Below are 24,500 nucleotides of genomic sequence, written 5' to 3' on the forward strand. Positions count from 1 at the left end.
TCCATGCGCATGCACCATTTCCGTGGGTCAGAGGAGGGGCCGACGACCCTGTTTTAGAAGTCCTTAGCTCGTTTAGAACGCGAAACTCTAAGCTTATTGGAGGGCAAGCTTGCTTTACGGCTCAGGGCCGCTTTTTACGTCATTTTCCGGCTTCCCATTCACTTCGCAGTGAAGATGGCGTCGGGCAGCGGGGTAGGTGTTGTGTGTGAGGAGGCTTTGGTCGGGGGGCAGAGGGTGCCTTCGTAGCGCGGAATATCCTGCACCCAACTGGCTTCTCGACACCTCCTTGCGGCCCAATGGTCCGAGTTCAAGAGCCTCCTCGTAGGGTCCTGGCACAGGGTCTGTGGAATCGCGGAGAACTCTTGGGTTGGGGTCCTGAGGCCACCTCAGCCTTCTGGTGCGGTGTGGAGAGTCTTCGCTCTCGACAGGTCCGGGGGGTCGCCTTGCCGGCGTGGACGCGGTTCCCTCCGTTTCTCTAGGGTTCCGATATGATTAGCGACGAATCTTGAGCGCTTTTTTCCCTACAGACAAAAAACTTGGACTTTCGCCGAAAGTGGGACAAAGATGAATATGAGAAGCTCGCCGAGAAGAGGCTCACGGAAGAGAGAGAAAAGAAGGATGGTGGGTGCCTACTCCCTAAAGGGCAGAGGTATCGTAGAGGTGAAGCCATAGCTGGAGAGCGGGTGGGGAGTTGAAATGCGATGTCCTGGTTGGTACCTTGTGTAACCTCTGGCTGAATGTTGCCTCCCTGGTTCTCCATTTCTTACTGTATAAAATGGGAGGAAAGAGATGGACTGAATATACTCAGAGGTATTTCCCAGCTCTGTTTCCTGTGCTTTCTTGCCTTCTTTTTGCTTAGCTCGTTTTGTACTTTCTTCAAGTGCAGAGAAGAGAGGAGAAGCCTTAGTAGTGACAGAGATGTGGAGTATTTTGCTGCTATGCACTACTCCTATTGAGGAAACTCTTTCCGTTGAAGTCACTTAAGGGGAAGAATATAACTGGTCCAATCAAGTCCTTCCCCTGTGGTCTGAGAAGAGTGAGGGTACTGGGAGGAATGTGTGATTGTTTCAGCTGGTGGTTAGTAGTACTGTTTCTCTGCTTTGTACAATGTTACGGAGTTGATTCTCCTCTCCTAGTTAGAGAATCCATTATACAAAAAGAATCCTTATTTTTTCTTATGCTTTCACTTTACTTTCACACCACCTTGCACAAACTGATCTTTTTAGTTTTGATCTAATTTGTACAGTAGCAAGTAACAGATATTGCCTGAATGTTGGTCCCATTTAGAAAATCTTCCCCAGCCTTCTAGAGATTCTTTTTTGTGTGTTACACTTGGGGTATCTGTCTGAAAGTATTACTGAGTGTCCTTGCTTTTCTTTTAAAAGTTTACTCTTTGTGAAAATTAATTCCTTTCTTCAATTCAGTTAACAATAAAAAACTTTGTTTTTAGACTTATTGGCTTTGAAGTGGAAAAAAGCTATGTAGAGTTTAGGGATTGCATATCATTTTTTCCTGTGTTGAGATTCTCCCTAGTTGCTGCTACAAGTGCTTTTTGTGCCCCCTGCTTCAGGCTTAAGAAAGAAATGAAGAGTAGACATCTGTGTATTGGGTTTCATGCATTTCTTTTCGTTTCTGCTTAAGGAACTCTAATAATAAAAGGACTTTCTTCTGTCTTATATTTTAGGAAAACCAGTACAGCCAGTCAAACGGGAGCTTCTCCGGCATAGGGACTATAAAGTGGACCTGGAATCCAAGCTTGGGAAGACAATTGTCATTACCAAGACCACGCCACAATCTGAGATGGGAGGGTGAGTGACTTTTCATCTTTTTCAGGAGCCAAGACTAGGTCTAATAAACTGTGTTGATTTTAGCAAGTGTCGAGGAGAGGTTCTCTGGCTCCAGGATAGCAATCATGTTACTTATAATTCTATCTTTATTTTTATTTATTTTTTTAATAGTCCTACCTTTAGATATTTCTTTGTGTCACTCCTGTTCCAGGCCTCAACTAAACATGGTAGTGTCTCTAGGAGGAGTTACTCTGTAGACCTCTTCATATTGGCACTGTAACTCTTTCTTAATATCTGAAGAGGAAGAAATGAAGGAAAGGACTCCTGAAAACATTTCTAGGGGAGAGATTTCTCGAGCTAGAATGGAGCCTAGAAGCTGTTGATGGTGAATAAAGGGAGTTGAGGTTCCAGACTGGCTGCAAAGGTTGTAGTTGTTACGGATTGCTTGGTTGTACACTTTCCTCCTAGACCAAGACTATGACCCATGAGAAGAGGTGTCCTGTAAGGACTTTTGTTTTTGCCCACCACTACTACAGTATTCATTTACGTTTTCTAGCAGGAGAGCAAAACAGATAGCAATGAGTGACATGTCTGAATTGCTTAGAAAACTTACATCAGGGATCCCTGGGTGGCTCAGTGGTTTGGCGCCTGCCTTTGGCCCAGGGCATGATCTTGGGGTCCTAGGATCAGGTCCCATGTCGGGTTCCCTGCATGGAGCCTCCTTCTCCCTCTGCCTGTGTCTGCCCCTCTCTCCCCCCCTCCCTGTTTCTCATAAATAAATAAATAAAATCTTAAAAAAAAAAAAACACCTCACATCATTCTTTTCTGTATTAGTTACCTATTCCTGTGTAAATTAACTAACTCACCAAAATTTAGCAGCATAAAACAGATAGCTAACAATTTGGGTAAGTAATCTGGAAAGGCTTAGGGTTTCACAAAGCTGCAATGAAGGTGTCTGCTGGGTCTGCATTCATATGAGGCTTAAGTGGGGCTGAATGATTTGATTGAAAGCTCTTTCATGTAGTGCTTTGGAGGCCTCACTTCTTTGCCCCATGGGCCTCTAGTGCTGTTGACAATAAAGCAAGTGGCTTCCCAAGAGTAAGACATGGACAGGCTATTTATTTATTTATTTTAATTTTAATTTTTGTATTTTTTTTTAATTGGAGTTCGATTTGCCAACATATAGTATAACACCCAGTGCTCATCCCATCAAGTGTCCCCCATAATGCTCGTCACTCAGTCACACCAACTGCCCGCCCACCTCCCCTTCCACTACCCCTTGTTCATTTCTCAGAGTTAGGAGTCTCTCATGTTCTGTCACCCTCTCTGATTTTTCCCACTCTTTTTCTCTCCTTTCCCCTATAATCCTTTTCACTATTTTTTATATTCCCCGTATGAGTGAAACCATATACTGTTTGTCCTCCTCCCATTAACTTATTTCACCCCGCATAATACCCTTTAGTTAGACATGGACAGACTAACACTGCAGCCTTTTTTAAAAAAAAATTTCTTTTTTTCTTTTTTTATTTTTTTATTTTTTATTTATTTATGATAGTCACAGAGAGAGAGAGAGAGGCAGAGACACAGGCAGGGACAGAAGCAGGCTCCATGCGCCGGGAGCCCGACATGGGATTCGATCCCAGGTCTCCAGGATCGCGCCCTGGGCCAAAGGCAGGCGCTAAACCGCTGTGCCACCCAGGGATCCCCCAATTTTTTTTTTTTTTTAAAGATTTTTTATTTATTTATTAGGCAGAGAGACAGAGGGAAAAGCAGGCTCCATGCAGGGAGCCTGATGTGGGACTCGATCCCAGGTCTCCAGGATCACAGCCCGGGCTAAAGACAGCACTAAACCACTAAGCCACCGGGGCTGCCCCTTTTTAAAAATTTTTAATAAAGATTTTACTTATTTATTTATTCATAAGAGACAGAGAGAGGTAGAGACATAGGCAGAGACAGAAGCAGGCTCCTCTCAGGGAACCCAATGCAAGACTTAATTCCTGCACCCAGGATCACGCCCTGAGCCGAAGGCAGATGCTCAACCGCTGAGCCACCCAGGCGTCCCAGAAGCCTTTTTTTTTTTTTTTTTTTTTTATATAGCCTATTCTTGGAAGTGACACAGCGTAATTTTTGAAATATTTTTTTTTTTAAGATTTTATTTGAGAGAGACTAAACAAGAGAGACAGCATGAGCAGCGGGAGGGCCAGAGGGAGAAGCAGAAATCCCCAGTGAGCAGGGAGCCAGATGTCAGGCTCAGTCCCAGGACCCTGAAATCATGATCTGAACCAAAGGCAGACACTTAATTGAGCCACCTAGGTGCTCTGAAATATTCTTTTGGTCACAGGACAATTCTAGTACAAATTGGTAGGGAACTGCACAAGGTACGCATACCATGAATTTGAGAATCATTGTGGGGCTATCTTGGAGTTTGGCTACCATACTCTTCCACGAGGTAAGGCTTTATAAAAATGAGAAGTGCTGCCTTCTTGTAAACAGAAAATTTGCCTGAAAATATGAGGTTTTTAACATTTATTTATATATTTATTTATTTATTTTATTTATTTATTCATTCATTCTTTCATTCATTCATTCATGAGAGACACAGAGAGAGAGAGGCAAAGACATAAGCAGAGGGAGAAGCAGGCTCCATGCTTGCAGGAAGCCCCGATGTGGGACTCGATCCCGGGACTCTGGGATTGTGTCCTGAGCCAAAGGCAGATGCTCAGCTGCTGAGCCACCCAGGCATCCCCAAAAATGAGTTTCTTAGTTGAAAACATTAAGATCCTTAAGCTAGATTTGACCACAAGTGCTGTTTCTTCTGTTCGCTAGGTATTACTGCAATGTCTGTGATTGTGTGGTGAAGGACTCCATCAACTTCCTGGATCACATTAATGGAAAGAAACGTAAGGCTTGGAGGTAGTTTGTGACTAGGACTGGGATTGGGTTTTGGAGACGGGGTAGGGGAAGGAGTGGTTTCAGTTGAATCTTTTTTTAATGCCTGAGAATTTCTCCGGTTGCTTCATCCTTTACTTCATAATCTAATGTTTCTGGAGGCACTGAGATGAGACACTGTTTTAGGCTCTCAACAAGCTCAGACCACAGTCTTCTCCAAGGCCTCGCTGTCCCCACTGGTATGCATTTGCTCACTAGGGGCAGTTGAAAGCCACTTGCATCTTGCTATTTGTAGCTGCTGCTTCTGGGAACAAGTAAAGCCAAGGGTTGTTTATTGTTGTTGTTTTCCAGCTATAATTATTTTTGCTGTGTATTATTTTATGAAAAAATTTTTTCTTTTTAATGTCAAAGACTTTTTGATGGCCTGAAGATATTGTAATGTCATTACCTTTTTCGCTATTGATCCCACCCAGATCAGCGAAATCTGGGCATGTCTATGCGTGTGGAACGTTCCACCTTGGATCAGGTGAAGAAACGTTTTGAAGTCAACAAGAAGAAGATGGAAGAGAAACAGAAGGATTATGATTTTGAGGAAAGGATGAAAGAGCTCAGAGAAGAGGTAAGGCTTTTTTCCATCCTTTGTCCTCCAGCTTTGAATTTTATGTTACTAATCATGAGGAGGCTGTCTTCCTCATCCACTCCTCCTCTCAGGGGATAGTTGTATCCTGAATCTCTTTGTATTGGGGGAAATAATAAATATTTCCTTAGAGACTCTCAAGATCTGAAGGATATGGTTATAAACCTATCCTTTTTTCCTAGACTCTGGGCCTACTTTTTTTTCTTTAAACTATAGGAGGGATTAAATTCACCTAGTCCCCAAGAGGCACATAGAACTTGGCTGACTGGGTCAGAATTCTCTTTCCTTCACTTACTAGCTATGACTTTTGGGCAAGTTATATAACTTCTCCATGTCTCAGTTTTCTCATATTAAGAGATCTTAGATTATAATCTACATAAGTGTTTAGATCAATTACTGGCATATACTCTATGCACCAGGGTGATAGTTGCTATTATATGGTTCTGTTTTCATAACCTTTTTAAGAACTAGAGATGTAGGACTGAGAAATACTCTTCACAGGCTAAAACTTCTTTTTGTTGTTTCTTAAAATCTTTACTGTGGCTTTTCCTCTGCTCTTGAAATTTTACTTGCCTTTACTATTTTCTCCTAAAGATAGAAAGGAATCTTGACACTCACTTGTCTCTTTCAACATTTGGCTTAGGAGTCTGAACTGATTCTGAGTGATTTCCCCCCTAGGAGGAAAAGGCCAAAGCCTACAAGAAAGAGAAACAGAAGGAGAAGAAAAGGAGGGCTGAGGAGGACTTGACATTTGAGGAGGATGATGAGATGGCAGCTGTGATGGGCTTCTCTGGCTTTGGTTCCACCAAGAAGAGTTACTGAGGCTTTCTATGCTTGGCCTTTTGTTAACTGTGTGTGTGTGGGGGTCATTTTGGGGGGGGGCGGGACTTGGGAAAGTCCTTAAGAGCTGCAATGGGGGTGGACTAGAGGGTGGGTGTTGGTGGTTTCCCTCTACTTTGGGAGAGAACACAGGATGCAGAGGTAATGCTGTGGCATATTCCTTCAGCCTCAGCATATCACTGGAGTCACAGGGCCTCTGCCTGAGTTCCCAATAAAGAAAAACCTCTTCTGAGGCTGCTTTCCCAAACCTCCCCCTGCATCTTTCCCTCTTCATCTGTCCAATCTCTTTGAGCAGCTGACATTTATCCTGTGTTTTCCATTTGTTTTAATTTTGACTCTTGCTTAGCCTGCAGCAGAAGGGTTCTCTGGGTCCCCAGTGTCCAGTTGATAGCACATTTTTGACCAGCCCTCTTTCCCCCAAACCTCCTGTGGTTCTCTACTGCCTGTGCATGCATGTGTATTTCTGCCTGGGTCAGTGATATGTGCGGGCGTGTGTGCATGAATTTGTCACATAGAGGGAGCCTGAGCTAGATCCTCAGAGCATTGTTGCCTTGGGGCCTGATGTTCTTGGCTCCCTCAGTGCATGTAACAGGAAATTAAATGGGATGAGTGTTTGGTGTGGTTTTTGTCTGGTGAGTTTTTTAACCTTTGTTTTTCATACGTAGACTGTTCAGCCTTTCCTGTTTGTTTCATTTTATTGAGGATTACTCTTTTTTTCTTCCTTGTGAGCAGGCTCTTGGAAGAACCTATTTGATGCAAAAAAAGAAAAAGAAAAAAAAACTTTATATGGGAGCCCTTGGGTCTCAGAGACTGTTCAACATGTATAATAAATGGCATTGACTGGGCCTATTCACATTTGGTGGGAACATTCCATATTCTTCCCAGTGTATTGTTTTTTTTTTTTTTTTTTTTCCTACACTGAATATTTACATATAGAGCTGCTGCTTTTTTCTCCCTTCATTTGAGCCCTGTCACTTTTTTTTTCTAGGTTCCTTCAGCACGAGTTGTATTTTCCTCTGATGGGATGTGTGTCCAGATGAATCTAAACACAACTTTTCCTATAATTTTAGCCTCCTTTGGTCTGTTTTTGGAACAGCAGAATTTAGGGTGGAACTTGGTGTTTTCCTTGCTATCTGCAGTTAGGCTAAGCACAGGGTTATTCAGTTTTAGCACTGTTGACCTTTTGGGCTGGTTAATTCTTTGTTGTGGAGGCTCTCTTACGCATTTCAGGATGTTTAGCAGTGTCCCTAGCCTCTACTCACTAGATGCTGGTAGCACCTCCTGCCCGAGTTTGACAAATAAGGATGTGTCCCCAGGAGTTGGGGGTGAAATCCCTCCTGCCAGTCCCATTGAGAAGCATTGACAAGCTGTCTCCCTACTTTGGTCTGACTTGAGAATTAGAAGGCACAGACTGCTTAACTAAAGAAAAAGGTTTGATATTCCCTGAATTGGGTACTGTGCCAGATCCTAGGGATATAGGGGGAAAATCAGTCTTTTAAACCAACAATAGTTACACAAACTTCAAGCAGATGAATTCTGTAATTTTAACTGGTTCTATATCCTGAAAAGTGGGTTCTGTGTGTGTGAAGAAGGCTGCCATCAGCAGCCTTGGTGTAAATAAGCACAAGGTTTATTTACATTCTCTGTCGCATCTGGCCCCTAGAAGCATCTGAACTACCTTTGGGTCCCTTAAAGTACTATGCTCTTCCCTTTGGACTTTTGTACATAACTCCCTTTTTACCAGGCATAACTTTTGCCTATTTTATTTCTGATGCTCAGTCTTGCCATTGGGATCACTGTGAATGTGTGTCTACTGGCTCAAAGTTTCATGTATGGTACTTGTTGGCCAATTGCAGGCAGATTAGTGGATTCTTTCCTTGATAGGATTATGTGCTCTACAGGTCATTCAAGTAACAGCTCTACTCTAGTAGGCTGGGCCCTTTTGCTCTCCATTTCAAGGCAGGCTGGAGAAAGCGTCAGCTGAGTTCCTTGCATTTTTCATTACTCTTCAGGAAACCGTCTAATTCAGATTGTCTTCAAGTGATTTCTCTCTCTTTGGTACAGTGAAATCTTAACTATGGTCACCTGTACTAAAAAGTGATTTTGAACAACAGGTTCTCTCAATTCTCTTGGGACTGGCAAGTGGGTTTGAGTCTAAGGGGGTGTGTCTAGGTCATGGATATGTGAAGAGACTCAAGATGGTGACTTGGGAGGGGGGAAGAAGGAGATGGAATGGAAATTTAGGAGCCCAGAGCAATCCCAGATAACTCAGGAATCTCCGGAAGAGAAACTTCTTTGGTGTTTGTGGTCTTTCTAAAATCTATGAAAATTTTGCATTCTGATTGAGGAATGTGCCTGTTACTCTCCTACATGTGTTCATTTATTCAGTGGTTGCTAAGATACTGAACAAGTTGTAGGACCTGGTAGTCTTTGCTAGGGTAAGGCATCAGGGTTCCAACTGTCATGGAATTTACATTCTGGTGGAATTGCCTTTTACAGTACCTAGGAACAAAAGTTTGGATGATTTCAGGCACCCCCAGGGACTCTTGCTGCATTGCTCTGATAACCCCCTCCAAAAATTTAAATGTGAAGATTCTTTAATCAGCAATTCTACTCTGAAGTGTCTATCCTAAAAACATACCTGTGTTTGTGTACATATACTTGAAAGTTTACTGCAGCTTTGTTTATATAACAGTGAAACATTTAAAATAAAACTGGTACATTTATTCTTGAACATAATGCAACCATTACTATATATATGAATCAGATTTGTGTATTAACAAGAAAGATCACCAAGACATACTATCAAGTAAAAAAGCACAAAAACAATACCAGACAAATTGATGTTCATAACCCCCCCAACCTCCTTCATAAAACTATATTATATGTACAGTTAAATAAAGAGATTGAGAAAAAGGACTGGAAGGGCATACACTGAAATGCTAACTGGTTAACTGGAAGAAATTATGGGAAGAGAAAGGTTAGCTGTTTAACAACGTACATAAAAGGAATAGAGTATTCATGTGGGGTTATTTATTCTTTGGTCCCAAAACCCAGGAATAAATATATGTGGAGGTTAAAATGTTTAAAATGCTAACAAATAATACCGTGAAACACCTATTATGGCACCTGAGAGGGGCTGTTAGGTATATCTTGTTTAGTTTCAGAGTTCCAAGGTAAGGCCTTGAATACACCTTGCACCTTTAAACATTCCACTCTTGACTCGGGCACTGTGAAATTGATTTGGTCAAAGAGTGACTCCCTGTGGTTGTTCAGCCAGCATAGAGGCTGAAGGGGATGTCCAGAGACCTGTGGACCAGGTGACCGCTGCAAGACAATAAACTTGGAAGGCACCTGATTGGTAGAGCTCGCTAGGCTGTTAAACGGAGGAGTTCTTATAGCAGTGTGTCCTCAGCAGATGAGCACTCCCGAGTGTCTGGGTAGGGCAGTTGTTTGGATGCTAGAATGTACTGGATCACTCCTGTTACGATTTAATTTATTTTATCACATGTTTTTCTTGCCAGTCAAGATAATATCTAGAGGATGTGGCCAGCTTGTCCCTAGCTGAGCAGTTCCTTCAAGTAAAGCATCTTCTCACCACTCAAGTGATTCAGAACCTTCCAGACCTTTTGCCACTGTGCTGGTTCTCTTCATTCCCCCACTAATAAGCCTTGGAGAGAGTGTTTTAGAACTCCTCTCCTGTCCAGAGCAGCAGAGTGACTAGGTATCCAGTGGATGTTAAGCATCCTTTACACCAGGAACCAGGCTCCTTGGAGATATGGTTGATGCTAGGACTGGGGAAATAAGGAGATGAACCTGGAGTGTCTTAGTGCCAGAAAGTGGGTAAATGCTAACAAAAAAACAACCCTAAACAAATAAATGAAAAACTCACTTAAACTTACTTTTGGTGTTTAGTAATGTTTGTGCGTTTGTTCTAGAGGTTAGTAACGCTTGTATCTTCTCAGGTCCTCAAATTTATTTTCCTCATTTGGAATCTATTTTCATTTGTCAGCTATATCTTGACTCCCTCCTACTATGTAACCACAATTATTTTGTTCTGTTTTCTTTTACTCCCATTTTTTTAAGTAATGTTTTTAGGGAAAAAAAGCTTGCATACTATTTTTCCACTCCTAATCACCTTTATTTTAGAGATCTACAATGTGATTTATTTAATGCTTGCCATCATAAGATTTTTTGAATTTCCTCCCAGTCTTTACTTGGATAAAACTCATTCTCTTATAAATTCCTCAAGAGAGTTTCCTGAATATTGTATTCTTGAGTTCTTGCATTTTTAAAACTGATTTTTATGGCTTTGGTATTTGAAGGACAGGTGGATATAAGATCTTGGTTCACATTTCTTTTCCTTGAGTTTTTAAAAACTGATTTGCTGCGTTTCTTTGTATGTTGTAGTGAAAATACCAACCTGATTCTTCCCTTCCTAAATGATTTTGTCTTTTTGTATGAGGCCTGGATTTTTTTTTTTTTTCCCTTCAATTCTAATTGATTTTCTAAGGTATATCTCAGAATTGACCATTCCATATCAATTTTCCTAGGTTCATGGAGGACCCTTTGGATTTGTAGATTCATGTTTTATTTCCAGAAAGTTTTCTTGTATTATAATTTTGAATATTGTATCCATTCCATTATTTTGCTTTTTTTGTTTATATATATTGGATTTTTTTTGCCTTGGTATTTAGCACTTTCTCTTTGATCCTTCTTAATTGCTTTCTTGATTTTTATTTTCATTTCTTGACTGTTTTTATTTCTTTCCTTAATATCACGATATTTTAAGTAAAATATATTTCCCTTGGACATCGTATAAATTAGTCTCTTTTTTCCCTGAGATGATTTGTTTTTTTCTTCAGTTTTTCCTTTTTTTAAAAAAATTTTTTTACTTCGTTTTTTTTAAAGATTTTATTTATTTATTCATGAGAGACACGGAGAGAAAGAGAGAGGCAAAGACACAGGCAGAGAAGCAGGCTCCATGTAGGGAGCCCAATGAGGGACTCGATCCTCAAACTCTAGGATCATGCCCTGGGCTGAAGGCAGGTGCTCAATCACTGAGCCACCCAGGCGTCCCTCTTCAGTTTTTCCTGATTTTGACTAACTCTTGTCTTATATTTTTCTTTTTGGTCCACTTTTGTTCTGACTTATTTTTTATTTGTAATATTTTCTCATAACCCCAAATGACTGTTTAAGGTTATTTAATTTCGGTTGGAGTGTCATCTTTGTTTTCCCATTTCATAGTTAGATTTTTTTTAAAAAGATTTTATTTATCCATTCATGAGAGAGAGAGAGAGAGAGAGGCAGAGACACAGGCAGAGGGAGAAGCAGGCTCCATGCAGGGAGCCTGACGTGGGACTCAATCCCAGGTCTCCAGGATCAGGCCCTGGGCTGAAGGCGACGCTAAACCGCTGAGCCATCTGGGCTGCCCTCATAGTTAGATTCTTAAATATATATATTTATTCTCATTTTTTGTTGACTTATTATAATGCCTGCCATTTTCTGTTCATTTTGAAATGTCTTTATTTCCAGGTTCAGCAATTGCAAATTAGGCAGGCAGTGTTTCTTCGAGTGTGCTCTTCTGTTGGAAGTTTGAAGTGAAATAGAATGTGCTTTTTTTGGAGGTAGAGCCCAACCTGGCATTATTCTGTGGAAAACTGAATGCCACCTCATTTTTTTTGCTTAAAAAAATTTTAATTGTGGTGAAATACACAGATCATAAAATTTACCATTTCAGCGATTTTTGAGTACAGTCAGTAGTATTTACATTCACGTTGTTATGCAACCATCACAGCCACCCATCTCCAGAACTTCTTTCACCTTGTAAAACTGAAACTCTGTATCCATTAAACACTCCAGTGCCCACCCTCAGCCTCTGACAACCACTATTCTTTCTCTCAATGAATTTGACTACTCTACGTACCTTATATAAGTAGAATCATACAGTATTTGTCTTTTTGTGACTGGCTTTCTTTTGTATGTGTGACTAGCTTATTTTACTTTGCATAATGTGCTCAAGGTTCATGTATACTGTAGTATGTGGCAGGATTTCCTTTTTAAGACTGAATAATATTCTACTGTATATTTATATGCCACATTTTGTTTATCCATTTATTCACTGATGGACACTTGAATGGGTTGCTTCCACCTCTTGGCTGTGGTGAATTAGTGCTGTTATGAAGGTGGCTGCACAAGTATCAAGATCTTACTTTAAGCCCACTTGCCCTTTAGTGTAGAGTTTAAGGGTCTGGGCTCTGGAAACAGAGTACAGGGTTCAAACCATGGATCTAGAACATCCACACTCTGTAATCTTAGCCAAATAACCGCACCTGTCACACTGCTTTCTGATCTCAAGACATTAACATTCAAAGCACCTAATTTGTATAGTTCTTGTGAAAACTCATTGGATTGTGGTGCCTGGCTGGCTCAGTTGTTAAAGCATATGACTCTTGATCTTGGGGTTGTGAGTTTGAGCCCCATGTTGGGGGTAGAATTTACTTTAAAGAAAATGAGGGGTGCCTGGACGGCTCAGTAGGTTGGGCATCTGTCTTCACCTCAGGTCATGATCCCAGGGTCCTGGGATCAAGCCCAGTGTCAGCAGCGTTCCCTTGCTCAGTGAGGAGTCTGCTTCTCTTTCTGCCCCTTCCCCGCTCCTTCACTCTCTCTCTCTTTCTCTCTTTCTTTCTCTCAAATAAATATTTAAAAAAATGAAATGGAGGGGCACCTGGCTGGCTCAGTCAATGGAGCGTGCAAACTCTTGATCTCAGGGTTGTGAGTTTGAGCCCCACGTTGGGTATATAGATTCATTAAAATCTTTTTTAATTCCACAATTAATAAAAATAATATGCTTGGAACAGTAACTGACTCATAATTAGTGAATTGTTATTACTGGTACATCAAATAACTTAAGAGGATCAATTTACTGTCAACACATCACAAGCCACTAAAAGTTTCTGACATCAAGTACAACTACTAGATAGTAAAGAGGGCAAGATTCTGCTTTCAGTTCTTTTGGATATATACTCAGAAGTGGGATTGCTGGGTTACATAGTAATTACTTTTTTTTAGTTTTTTGAGGGACCTTCATGCTGTTTTCTATAGCAGCAACAGTATTTTACATTCCTAAAAACAGTGAAGAATTCCAATTTCTCCATATCCTTACCAACACTTGTTATTTTGTTTCTGTTTTTTTTAAATATTATAGTAGTCGTTTTAATGGGAACGACGCGAATCCTCTATATTCTTGCATGTTGATTTTTCTGTTATTATTGTCTACATCCATAAAATGTTGGTATTGGATTGGGATCATATTATCTATTAATTTGGAGACAACTTATATCTTTATGATAAAAGTCAAAGGGTCTTACTTTAAGAACAAGGAATGTTTTCCACTTGCTTAAGTCCACATTTGTGCTTCTTAGGACATTAAATTTTTCCACGTGTGAGATTTTGTACATTTCTTAACAGATTTACTTTTAAGAATTTATCTTGTTTTGTTTATAAGTAGGATCTTCTATTCCTTAACACTTTCTAACTTGTTATTCATATATATGTGAAGATTGCTGATTTTAGTGTGTAAATTTTATGTCCTGACACTTTACTAAATTGTTTTATACTTCTTTTCCAATTAATATACTTGTTTGTTTTCCTTTCTGTGTCTACATTTGATAATTACTCCAATGTAATGTTAAAAAGTAGTAAAAATAGAAAGCATCATTGCCTTGTTCCTGACCTTTATTAGAATTCTTCCACTGTTTCCTCATTAAGTAAGATGTGTCCCTAACATGCTTATATATGCGTGTATATATAATAATATGTGTATAATATGGTAAAATATAATTTTAAAAAAGATTTTATTTATTCATGGGAGACAGAGAGAGAGAGAGAGAGAGGCACAGACACAGGCAGAGGGAGAAGAAGCAGGCTCTATTCCATGCAGGGAGCATGACGTGGGACTTGATCCCAGGTCTCCAGGACCACACCCTGGGCTGAAGGCGGCCCTAAACTGCTGAGCCACCCGGGCTGCCCAAAATAAAATTTAATGCACACACATGGTGACCTTAGACATACAGGCAATTCCCATTTTAATTATTTTTACAAATCTGAAAAGTGTGTTGAATGTTATAGAAGGGTCTTTTAGCACATAGGGAACGAATTGTTACTTTTCTTCTTAGATCTACTGATTTGGATAAATGATACTATTGTAATTCGTAATGTTTCATTTTTGCAAATATGATAAATTCCACTTGGTCGTGATGTGTTATTTATATAATGTGTTGCTGGATTTTGTTTGCTATTTATTTATTCTGCCTCAATAACTGAGTCTGATCTGAAGTTGTATTTTTATTTTTTTATTTTTTTTTTTTAATTTTTATTTATTTATGATAGTCACACAGAGAGAGAGAGAGGCAGAGACACAGGCAGAGGGAGAAGCAGGCTCCATGCACCAGGAGCCCGATGTGGGATTCGATCCTGGGTCTCCAGGATCGCGCCCTGGGCCAAAGGCAGGCGCCAAACCGCTGCGCCACCCAGGGATCCCTGAAGTTGTATTTTTATTTTATTTTTAAAACAGTCGTAGGTTTAGAGAAAAATTTCGTAGGAAATACAGAGAGGACCTCTGTGCCCTCTCTTCCGTTCCAGCTTTCTGTTATTAACATCTTGCATTAGTGTGATACATTTGTTAAAATTTATGAACTAATATTAATATATTAACATTAAAGTCCATAGTTTTATTGTTTATTCTCTTTGTTTTATAGTTTTGTGGGTTTTGATAAATGCATAATGTCATATTTTCACCGTTAGAGTGTATTATAGAATAGTTTCACTGCCCTAAAAAATGCCCTGCACTCCACCTTTTAATCCTACCTCCCTCAAATCAAACTTCTGGTAACCACTGATCTTTTCACTCTCTCCATAGTTTTGCCTTTTCCAGAGTAATATATAATTGGAGTCTTAAGAGTATGCAGCCTTTTCTTTTCTTTTCTTTTCTTTTTTTTTTTTTTTTTGAGTATGTAGCCTTTTCAACTGGCTTATTTAACTTAGCAATATGCATTTAAGATTCCTCCATACTTTTTCATGGCTTGATAGCTCTTTTTTTTTTTTTTAAGTCACTCAGTAATACAGGCATACTTTGGTTATTATTCTTTACTGTGCTTCACAGGTAATGTTTTTTCCCTCTTTTTTTTTAAACAAATAGAAGGATTGTGGCAATCTTGTGTTAAACAGGTCTACTGGTACCATTTACCCAGCAGCATTTGCTCACTTTGTTTTTGTGTCACATTTTGGCAATTTTTGCTATATTTCAACTTTTCATTATTAATCATATTCGTTATGGTGATCTGTGATAAGTGATCTTTGATGTTATTATTGTAATTATTTTGAGGCACCATGAATTGTGCCAGTATAAGACAGTAAACCAGGAGAGCCTAAGTGGCTTAGACCATTAAGCATCCAACTCTTGATCTCAGCTCAGGTCTTGATCTCAGGATCATGAGTTCAAACCCCACATTGGGCTCCATGCTGGGCATGGGACTACTTAAAGACAAAATATATAACAGTGAACTTGATCAGTAAATGTTGTGTGTATTCTTGACTACTCCACTGACTGGCTGTTCCCCCATCTTGTTCCCTCTCGTTGGGGCTCCCTATTACCTAAGACAACAATGTTGAAATTAGTAATTAATAACCCTACAATGCCCTCTAGTGTTCAAGTTAAAAAAAAAGTAAAGCTAGAAATGATTAAGCTTAGGTAGCAAGGCATGTTGATTAGACAAGTTGAACATTGGGCCTCTTGAACCAGTTAGCCAAGTCGTGAGTGCAAAGGCAGTGTTCTTGGAAGAAACTGAGAGTTCTATTCCAGTGAACACATGAATGATAAGGTGAAACTGCCTTATGGTTGATATGGAGAAAGTTTTAGTAGATAGAAGATCAACCAGCTACAACATTCCCTTAAGCCAAAACCTAACCCAGAGCAAGGCCCTAACTTTCTTCAATTCTGTGAAGCCTGAGAGGTGAGGAAGCTGCAGAAGAAAACTTTGAACCCAGCAAAGGTTGGTTTATGAGGTTTAAGGAAGGAAGGTATCTCCATGACAAGTAGACATGAATAGACATTTTTCTAAAAAAGACATAGAGATAGCCAACAGACACATGAAATGATGCTCAACATCACTAATCAGGGAAATACAAATCAAAAGTACAATAAGATGCCACCTCACACCTGTCAGAATGGCTAAAATAACACAAGAAACAGCAGGTATTGGTGAGGATGTAGAGAATGGGGAACCCTCTTGCACTGTTGGTGGAAATGCAAACTGGTGCAGCCACACTGAAAAACAGTATAAAAGTTCCTCAAAAAGTTAAAAAAATAGAACTACCTGAGGTGCTTGGGTGGCTCAGTCAAGTCTATGACTTTTGATTTCAGCTTAGGTCATGATCTCAAGGTTTTGATTGAACCACATGTCAGGCTCCACACCTAATGCTTAGGATTTTCTCTCTGCCTCTCCCTCTGCCCCTCCCTCACCTCTCTCTCTCTCAAAAAAGAAAAGAAAAAATATATATGGGGTGCCTGGGTGGTTCAGTCAGTAAAAACCTGAGTCTTGGTTTCACCTCAGTTCATGATCTTAGAGTCATGAGATTGAGCCCTGTGTTGGGCTCCACACTCAGCAGAGAGTCTGCTTCTCTCTCTCTCACTCTGCCATTCCCCCTGCTCATGTGATCTCTCTCTCTATCTCTCTTTTAAGATTTTATCTATCCATTTGACAGAGAGATAGAGCCAGAGAGCATAAGTGGTGGGAATGGTGGAGAGGGAGAAACAGGCTTTCTGCCGAGCAGGGAGGGCTTGATCCCAAAACACGGGGATCATGGCAGATGCTCAACAGACTGAGCTACCCAGAAACCCCTCAAGTAAATCTTAAAAAAAGAACTACCCTATGATCCAGGACTTGGATTTAGGTATTTAGCCAGAGAATACAAAAATGTGAATTCAAATTGATAATGCATCCCAATGTTTATAGCAGCAGCATCTGTAATAGTCAAACTGTGGAAACAGCCCAAGTGTCCATCAACTGATGAATGGATAAAGAAGATGTGGTATATATACACAATGGAATATTACTCAGCCATATAAAAGAATGAAATCTTGCCATTTGCAATGACATGGATGGAGCTAGTGAATATTATGGTAAGCTAAATAAGTCAGAGAAAGACAAAAATGCCTTATGATTTCACTTATATGTGGAGTCTAAAACAAAGGCAAAAAAAAAAAAGACAAATCAAGAAACAGACTCTTAACTGTAGAGGACAGACTGATGGTTACCAGAGGGAAGGTGGATGGGGAGATGGGCTAAATGAGTGATGAGGATTAAGGAGTGCACTTGTGATGAGCATTGGGTATTGTAAGGAAATGTTGACTCACTGTATTGTACACCTTAAACTTACTGTGTAGGTTAGCCAACTGGAATTTAAATAAAAACTTTCAAAAAGTGCAAGTTGAAGCAGTAAGTTATCCAGAAGATCTTGCTAAGATAATTCATGAAAGTGGTACACAAAAGAACAAATTTTCAATGTAGACAAAATAGCTTTCTGTTGGAAAAAGATGCCATCTAGGACTTTTTTGCTAGACATCTAGGACATCTAGGACAAAGTTTGCTCATCTAGGACAAAGTTTGTCCATCTAGGACAAAGTTTGCTCATTGACAATGCAGCTGGTCACTCAAGAACCTCTATGGAGATGTATAGTGATATTAATGTTTTCATGCCTGATAACACAACATCCATTCTGCAGTCCATAGATCAGGGAGTCATTTTGACTTTCAAGTCTTGTTATTGAAGAAATATATTTTGTAAGGCTTCAGCTGCCACAGATAATGATTTCTTGGACGGATCTGGGCAAAGTAAATTGGAAAACCTGGAAAGGATTCACCATTCCAGATGCCATTAAGAACATTCTGATTCATGGGAAGAGGTCAAACTATGAACATTAATAGAGATTTTTAAAGGTGATGACAATCTTCATGGCTAATTCAAGGGGTACCTCAGTGGAAGAAGTAACTGCAGATAGGATGGCAATAGCAAGAGAATTAGAATGAGAAGTGGAGCCTGAAGAAGTGACTGAATTGCCACAATCTCATGATACAATTTTAATGGTTGAGGACTTGCTTCTTATGGATGAGGAAAATAAAGTGGTTTTTAAAGATGAAATCTACTCCCAGTGAAAATTCTGAGAAAAATTGTTGAAATAACAACAAAGGATTTAGAATGTTACCTAAATTTAATAAAGCTATGGCAGGGTTTGAGAGAATTGACTGATTGACTCTGATTTTCAAAGTAGTTCTCTGGTTAAAATGCTATCAAACAGCATTACATGTAGGGCACTTGAGTGGCTCAGTGGGTTAAGCATCTGACTCTGGATTTCGGCTCAGGTCATGATCTCACAGTGGTGGAATTGACGCCTGCATCAGGCTCTGTACACAGTGGGGAGTCTGCTGGGGATTCTGTCTCTCCTCCACTTGCTCTTCTTCCCCCCACCTAGTCAAATGAATAAATCAATCTTTTTTAAAAAACCCAGCATCACGTACTACAGAGAAATGCTTTGTGAAAGGAAGAGTCCTGGGATCAAGCCCTGCATTGGGCTCCCTGCTCAGTGGAGGGTCTGTTTCTCCCTCTCCTTCTGCCCTTTCCTCAGTCCTTTCTCTCCCTCCCTCTCTCTTTCTCTCTCTCCCTCTCTCTCTCTCTCACACACACACTGTCTCTCAAATAAACAAATCTTTTTTAAAAAAAGTAAAAAATAAAAAGTAATCACCAAACCCAAGGTTGCCTAGTTTTTACTATGTTGTCTAGAAGTTTTAGAATTTTTCATTTTATATTTAGATCTATTGATTCATTTTGAGAATTAATTTTTGGGAGAGGTGTAAAGTCTGCATCTATATTCTTTTTGTTTGTTTACATTTGGATGTCTAATTGCTCCAGCATGGACATTTGCTACAAAGATCCCTGTCTCCATTGAATTGCCTTTGTTCCTTTGTCAAAGATCACTTGACTATATTAGTGTTAGTCTATCTCTAAGCTTTCTATTCTGTTCCACTGATTTATTTTTGTGTTCTTCATACTATACCACACTATCTTGAACGTTGTAGCTTTATATGGTAAATCTTAAAAATCAGGTAGTGTAAATCCTCTGATTTTGTTTTTCTTCATTATTGTGTTGGCTACCCTGGGTCTTTTGCCTTTCCATATAAACTTTACAATGAGTTTATTAGTATATACAAAATAATTTCCTGGCATTTTAATTGGCATTGCATTGAATCTATAGATCATTTTGGGAAGAATTGACATCTTAAAAATATTGAATCTTCTTATCAATGAACATAAAATATCTCTCCATTTATGTAGATATACCTTGATTTCTTTCATCAGAATTTTGTAGTTTTCCTCATATAGATCGTTTACATCCCACAAATTTTGCTATGTAATATTCTCATTTTAATTTAGTTAAAAGTATTTAAAATTTTATTGTGACTTCTTTTTTTTTTTATTGTGACTTCTTATTTGACTCATATATTTAGAGATCTGTTGTTTAATCTCTACATACTTTGGGATTTTCCAGGTATGTTTTGTTAAATTTACACCTAAGTATTTCAGTTATTTTGGTGCTAATTATAAGTGGTATTATGCTTTAAATTTCAAAATCCAGTTGTTCCTTGCTGCTATATAAAAGAGCAATTGGCTTTTATGTATTAACTTAGTATCCTGCAAATACCTGGCTATACTTTCTTATTGATTTCAGAAATTTTTGTTGATTCTTTGGGATTTTATACATAGACAATCATATCATCTGCAAACGTAGATAATATTTCTTCCTTCCCAAAATATGTACATTTCCTTCCCTTGTCTTACTGCATTAGCTAGGGCTTCCAGTAGGATTTTAAAAAGGAATGGTGAGAGGAAACATCCTTATCTTGTACCTGTTATTAAGTGAAAATCATCTAGTTTCTCCTATTTTTGTTAAAATTTTATTTATTCATTCATGAGAGACAGAGAGAGAGAGAGAGAGAGAGGGGCAGAGACACAAGTAGAGGGAGAAACAGGCTCCATGCAAGGAGCCTGATGTGGGACTTGACTCTGGGACCCTAGGATCATGCACCAAACTGCAGGCAGATGCCCAACCACTGAGCCACACAGGCATCCCTAGTTTCTCACTATTAAATACAATGTTAGCTGTATACTTTTTTTTTTAGCTGTATACTTTTTTTGTAAGTTGTTTGTCAGTTGAGGAAGTTCCTCTCCCTAGTTTGCTAAGAGATGATGATGATGATGATGATGATGATGATAATGAATGGATTGTTGTTAGATTTTATCTAATACTTTTCTCTGCATCTATTACTACCATCACATGATTTTTCTTCTTCAGCCTTTTGATGTGATAGATTACATAATTTGATTTTTTTAAGTGAACTCTGTGCCCAACATGGGGCTCAAACTCATGATCTTGAGATCTAGAATCTCATACTCTACCAACTGAGCAAGCCAGGTATTCCTGATTTTTAAATGTTAAATAAGCCTTTCATACCTGGAATAAATGCCATTGGGTCATGGTATATAATTTTATACATCATTACATTTGGTTTGCCAATATTTTGTTAAAGTTTTTTGCATCTATGTTCATAAGATATATTGTTTTGTAATTTTCTTTTATTATCTCTGTCTGATTTTAATATTAGACACATATGGCCTCATAAAATGTACTAGGAAGTGTTCCTTCTGTTTTTGTTTTGTTTTGTTTTGTTTTTTTTTAAGAGATTGACAAAATTAGCTTCATTTCCTCTTTAAGTGCTTGGAAGAGGAGTCCAAGATGGCCAAGGAGTAGGAGACCTTAGTTTTGTCTGGTCCCAAGAATTCAGCTAAATAGCTATTAAATCATCTGAATACCTGTGAACTCAACAGGAGATCTAAGAAAAGAATTGCTGCAATTCTACAAATAGAAAAGCAAACACTTTCTGCAAGATTGACAAAATAGAAAAACTCACCTCAAGAAAGAGAACAAGAGGCAGTACTGACTGCCAGAGACCTAATCATTATGGCTATAAGTAAGATGTTGGAACTAGAGTTTGGAATAAGGATTATAAAGATCTTAGATGAGCTTGATAAAAGCATAGTAAACAATAGAGAATGCCTTTCTGGAGAAATAAATGAACTAAAATTGAATCAAGTTGGAATCAAAAAGGCTATTAATGAGATGCAATAAAAATGGAGGCTCTAACTGCCAGGATAAATGAGGCAAAAGAGAAAATTAGTGATATAGAAGACAAAATGATGGAGAATAAAAAATCTGAGAAAAGGAGAGATAAACAACTACTGGATCATGAGGGGAGATTTTGAGAGATAAGTGATACCATAAATCGAAACAATATTAGAATAATTCAAATCTCGGAGGAAAAGAAAAGGGGAGGCAGAAGGTATACTGGAGCAAATTATAGCAGAGAACTTCCCTAATATGGAGAAAGAAACAGGCATTCAAGTCCAGGAGGCACAAGAAGTGCTGCCTTCAGCCCAGGGCCTGATCCTGGAGACCCTGGATCGAGTCCCACATCAGGCTCTCTGCATGGAGCCTGCTTCTCCCTCCGCCTGTGCCTCTCTCTTTCTTTCTCTCTGTGTCTCTCATGAATGAATAAATAAAATCTTAATAAAAAAAAGAAAATCTCAGAGACAAAGAGAAAATCCTTAAAGCATTGGGACATGAGGTCTATAACCTACCATAGTAGAAACATTAGACTGATGCAGACCTATCCACAGAGACATGGCAGGCCAGAACTGACTGGCATGATATATTCAGGGCGCTAAATGGGAAAAATATGCAGCCAAGAATACTTTATCCAGCAAGGCTGTCATTCAAATTAGGGGAGGGTGCCTGGGTGGCTCAATGGTTGAGCATATGCCTTTGGCTCAGGTCTTGATCCCAGGGTCCTGGGATTGAGTCTCACATTGGGTTCCCTGAGGGGATCCTGCTTCTCCCGCTGCCTATGTCTCTGCCTCTCGCTGTTTGTCTGTCATGAATAAATAAATAAACTCTTTTTTTAAAAAAAGGAAGAAATAGAAAAGCTTCCAGGACAAACAGAAACTAAAAGAATTGTGATCTTCCACCCCTTCAAGAAATATTAAAGGATGGGCAGCCCGGGTGGCTCAGCGGTTTAACGCCGCCTTTAGCCCAGGGTATGATCCTGGAGACCCCGGATTGAGTCCCACGTCAGGCTCCCAGCATGGAGCCTCTTTCTCTCTCTCTCTCTCTCTCTCTGTCTCTTATGAATAAATAAATAAAATCCTTAAAAATAAATAAAATATATTTTTTTAAAAAGAAATATTAAAGGGTATCCTTTAAGCAGAGAGAGCACCCAAAAAGTAACATAGACCACAAAGGAACAGAAACAATATACAGAACAGTGGCTTTACAGGTAATACAATGGCACTAAATTCATATCTTTCAACAGTTACTCTGAATGTGAATAGGCTAAATGCCTCAATCAAAAGACACAGGGTATCAGGTTTGCTAAAAATAAAAAATAAAAAAAAAAAAACAAAAATCAAGACCCACTGATATGCTGTCCCCAAGAGACTCATTTTAGTCTTCCAATTAAAAGTGAGGGGGTGGAAAACTATCATGCTAATGAACATCAAAAGAAAGCTGGGGTAGCAATCCTTATATCAAACAAATTAGATTTTAAAGCAAAAAATGTAGTAAGAGTTGAAGAAGGACAGTATATCTTAATTAAAAGGACTATCCAAAAAATATCTAACCATTGTACAGGCTTATGCCCCTAACATGGGAGTAGCCAATTATATAAACCAATTAATAACCAAATTAAAGAAACACATTGATAATAATACAATAATACTAGGGGACTTTAACACCCCACTCATGGCAATGGACAGATTATCGAAGCAGAACATCAACAAGGAAACAAGGGCTTGAATGACACACTGGATTAGATGGATTTTACATATATATTCAGAGTATTCCATCCTAGAGTAACAGAATACACATTCTTCTTGAGTGCACATAGAACATTCTCTAGAGTACATCGCATACTGGGTCACAAATCAGGTCTCAACTGGTACCAAAAGATTGGGATTATTCCTTGCATATTTTCAGACAACAATGCTTTGAAACTGGAACTCAATAACAAGAGGAAAATTGGAAAGAATTCAAATATATGAAGCTTAAAGAGCATCCTACTAAAGAATGAATGAATCAATCAGGAAATTAAGGAAGAATTTTAAAAATTCATGAAAACAAATGAAAATGAAAACAACTGTCCAAAATCTTTGGGATGCAGTAAAGATGGTCCAAAGAGGGAAGTATATAGCAATACAATCCTTTCTCAAGAAATAAGGAAGGTCTCAAATACGCTTCCTAATCTTATACCTAAAGGAACTGGAGAAAAACAGCAAATAAAGCCTAAGCCCAGCAGGAGAAGAGAACTGATAAAAATTAGAGAAGAATTCAATGAAATAGAAACTAAAAGAACAGTAGAACATGTCAATAAAACTAGGAGCTGGTTCTTTGAAAGAATTAATAAGGTTGACAACTCCCTGGCCAGATTTACTAAAAACAAAAGAGAAAGGACCCAAGTAAGTAAAATCATGAATGAAAGAGGAGAGATCACAACCAACACCAAAGAAATATAAACAATTATAAGAACATTGTATGAGTAACCATGTGCCATGAAATTAGGCAATCTGAAAGAAATGGATGCATTCCTAAAAATGTATAAACTTCCTAAACTAAAACAGGAAGAAATAGAAAACCTGAACAGATCCATAACCAGCAAGAAAATTTAAGCAGTAATCAAAACCTCCCAACAAACAAGAGTCCAGGGCTAGATGGGTTCCCAGGGGAATTCTGTCAAACATTTAAAGGAGAATTAATACCTATTCTTCTGAAGCTGATTCAAAAAAATAGAAATGTAAGGAAAACTTCCAAACTCTTTCTATGAGGCCAGCATTACCTTCATTCCCAAACAAGATGAAGACCTCCCCCCAAAAAGGAGAATTACATGCCAATATCCTTGATGAACATGGATGCAAAAATTCTTACAAAGATACTAGCCAATAGGATCCAACAATACATTAAAAGGATTATTCACCATGATCAAGTAGGATTTATTCCTGGGCTATAATGGTGGTTCAACATCTGCAAACCAATCAATGTGATACACTACTTTAATGAAGAAAAGGATGAGAACTATGTGATCCTCTCAATGGATGCAGAAAAAGCATTTGACAAAGTACAGCATCATTTCTTGATTAAAATTCTTCACAGTATAGGGATAGAGGAAACCATATCTTAATAT

The 24,500-nt window shown here is 38.9% G+C and overlaps 1 protein-coding gene across 2 annotated transcripts; it reads left to right on the forward strand.

Moving 5' to 3' along the window:
• The first annotated feature begins 70 nt into the window (after nucleotides 1-70).
• ZMAT2 (zinc finger matrin-type 2) lies at nucleotides 71-7,008 on the forward strand. Of its 2 annotated transcripts, none has more exons than XM_072826173.1 (6): nucleotides 71-192; nucleotides 528-621; nucleotides 1,685-1,808; nucleotides 4,614-4,687; nucleotides 5,150-5,295; nucleotides 5,992-7,008. In XM_072826173.1, exons 1-6 carry the CDS (start codon nucleotides 175-177, stop codon nucleotides 6,133-6,135), a joined length of 600 nt encoding a protein of 199 aa, XP_072682274.1. In that variant the 5' UTR covers nucleotides 71-174; the 3' UTR covers nucleotides 6,136-7,008. The 2 variants fall into 2 exon arrangements, with proteins under 2 accessions (XP_072682274.1, XP_072682273.1); XM_072826172.1 differs by having other exon boundaries at nucleotides 166-428.
• Nucleotides 7,009-24,500: the final 17,492 nt, after the last annotated feature.

This window comes from Canis lupus, chromosome 5 (genome assembly GCF_048164855.1).
Source record: "Canis lupus baileyi chromosome 5, mCanLup2.hap1, whole genome shotgun sequence".
Classification (NCBI taxonomy): domain Eukaryota; kingdom Metazoa; phylum Chordata; class Mammalia; order Carnivora; family Canidae; genus Canis; species Canis lupus.

Coding starts and splice junctions, on each gene's coding strand:
- ZMAT2 (XM_072826172.1), top strand. CDS start 297: ATGGTCCGAGTTCAAGAGCCTCCTCGTAGGGTCCTGGCACAGGGTCTG. Junction 622..1,684: donor AGAGAGAGAAAAGAAGGATG/GTGGGTGCCTAC, acceptor CTTATATTTTAG/GAAAACCAGTACAGCCAGTC. Junction 5,296..5,991: donor TGAAAGAGCTCAGAGAAGAG/GTAAGGCTTTTT, acceptor TTTCCCCCCTAG/GAGGAAAAGGCCAAAGCCTA.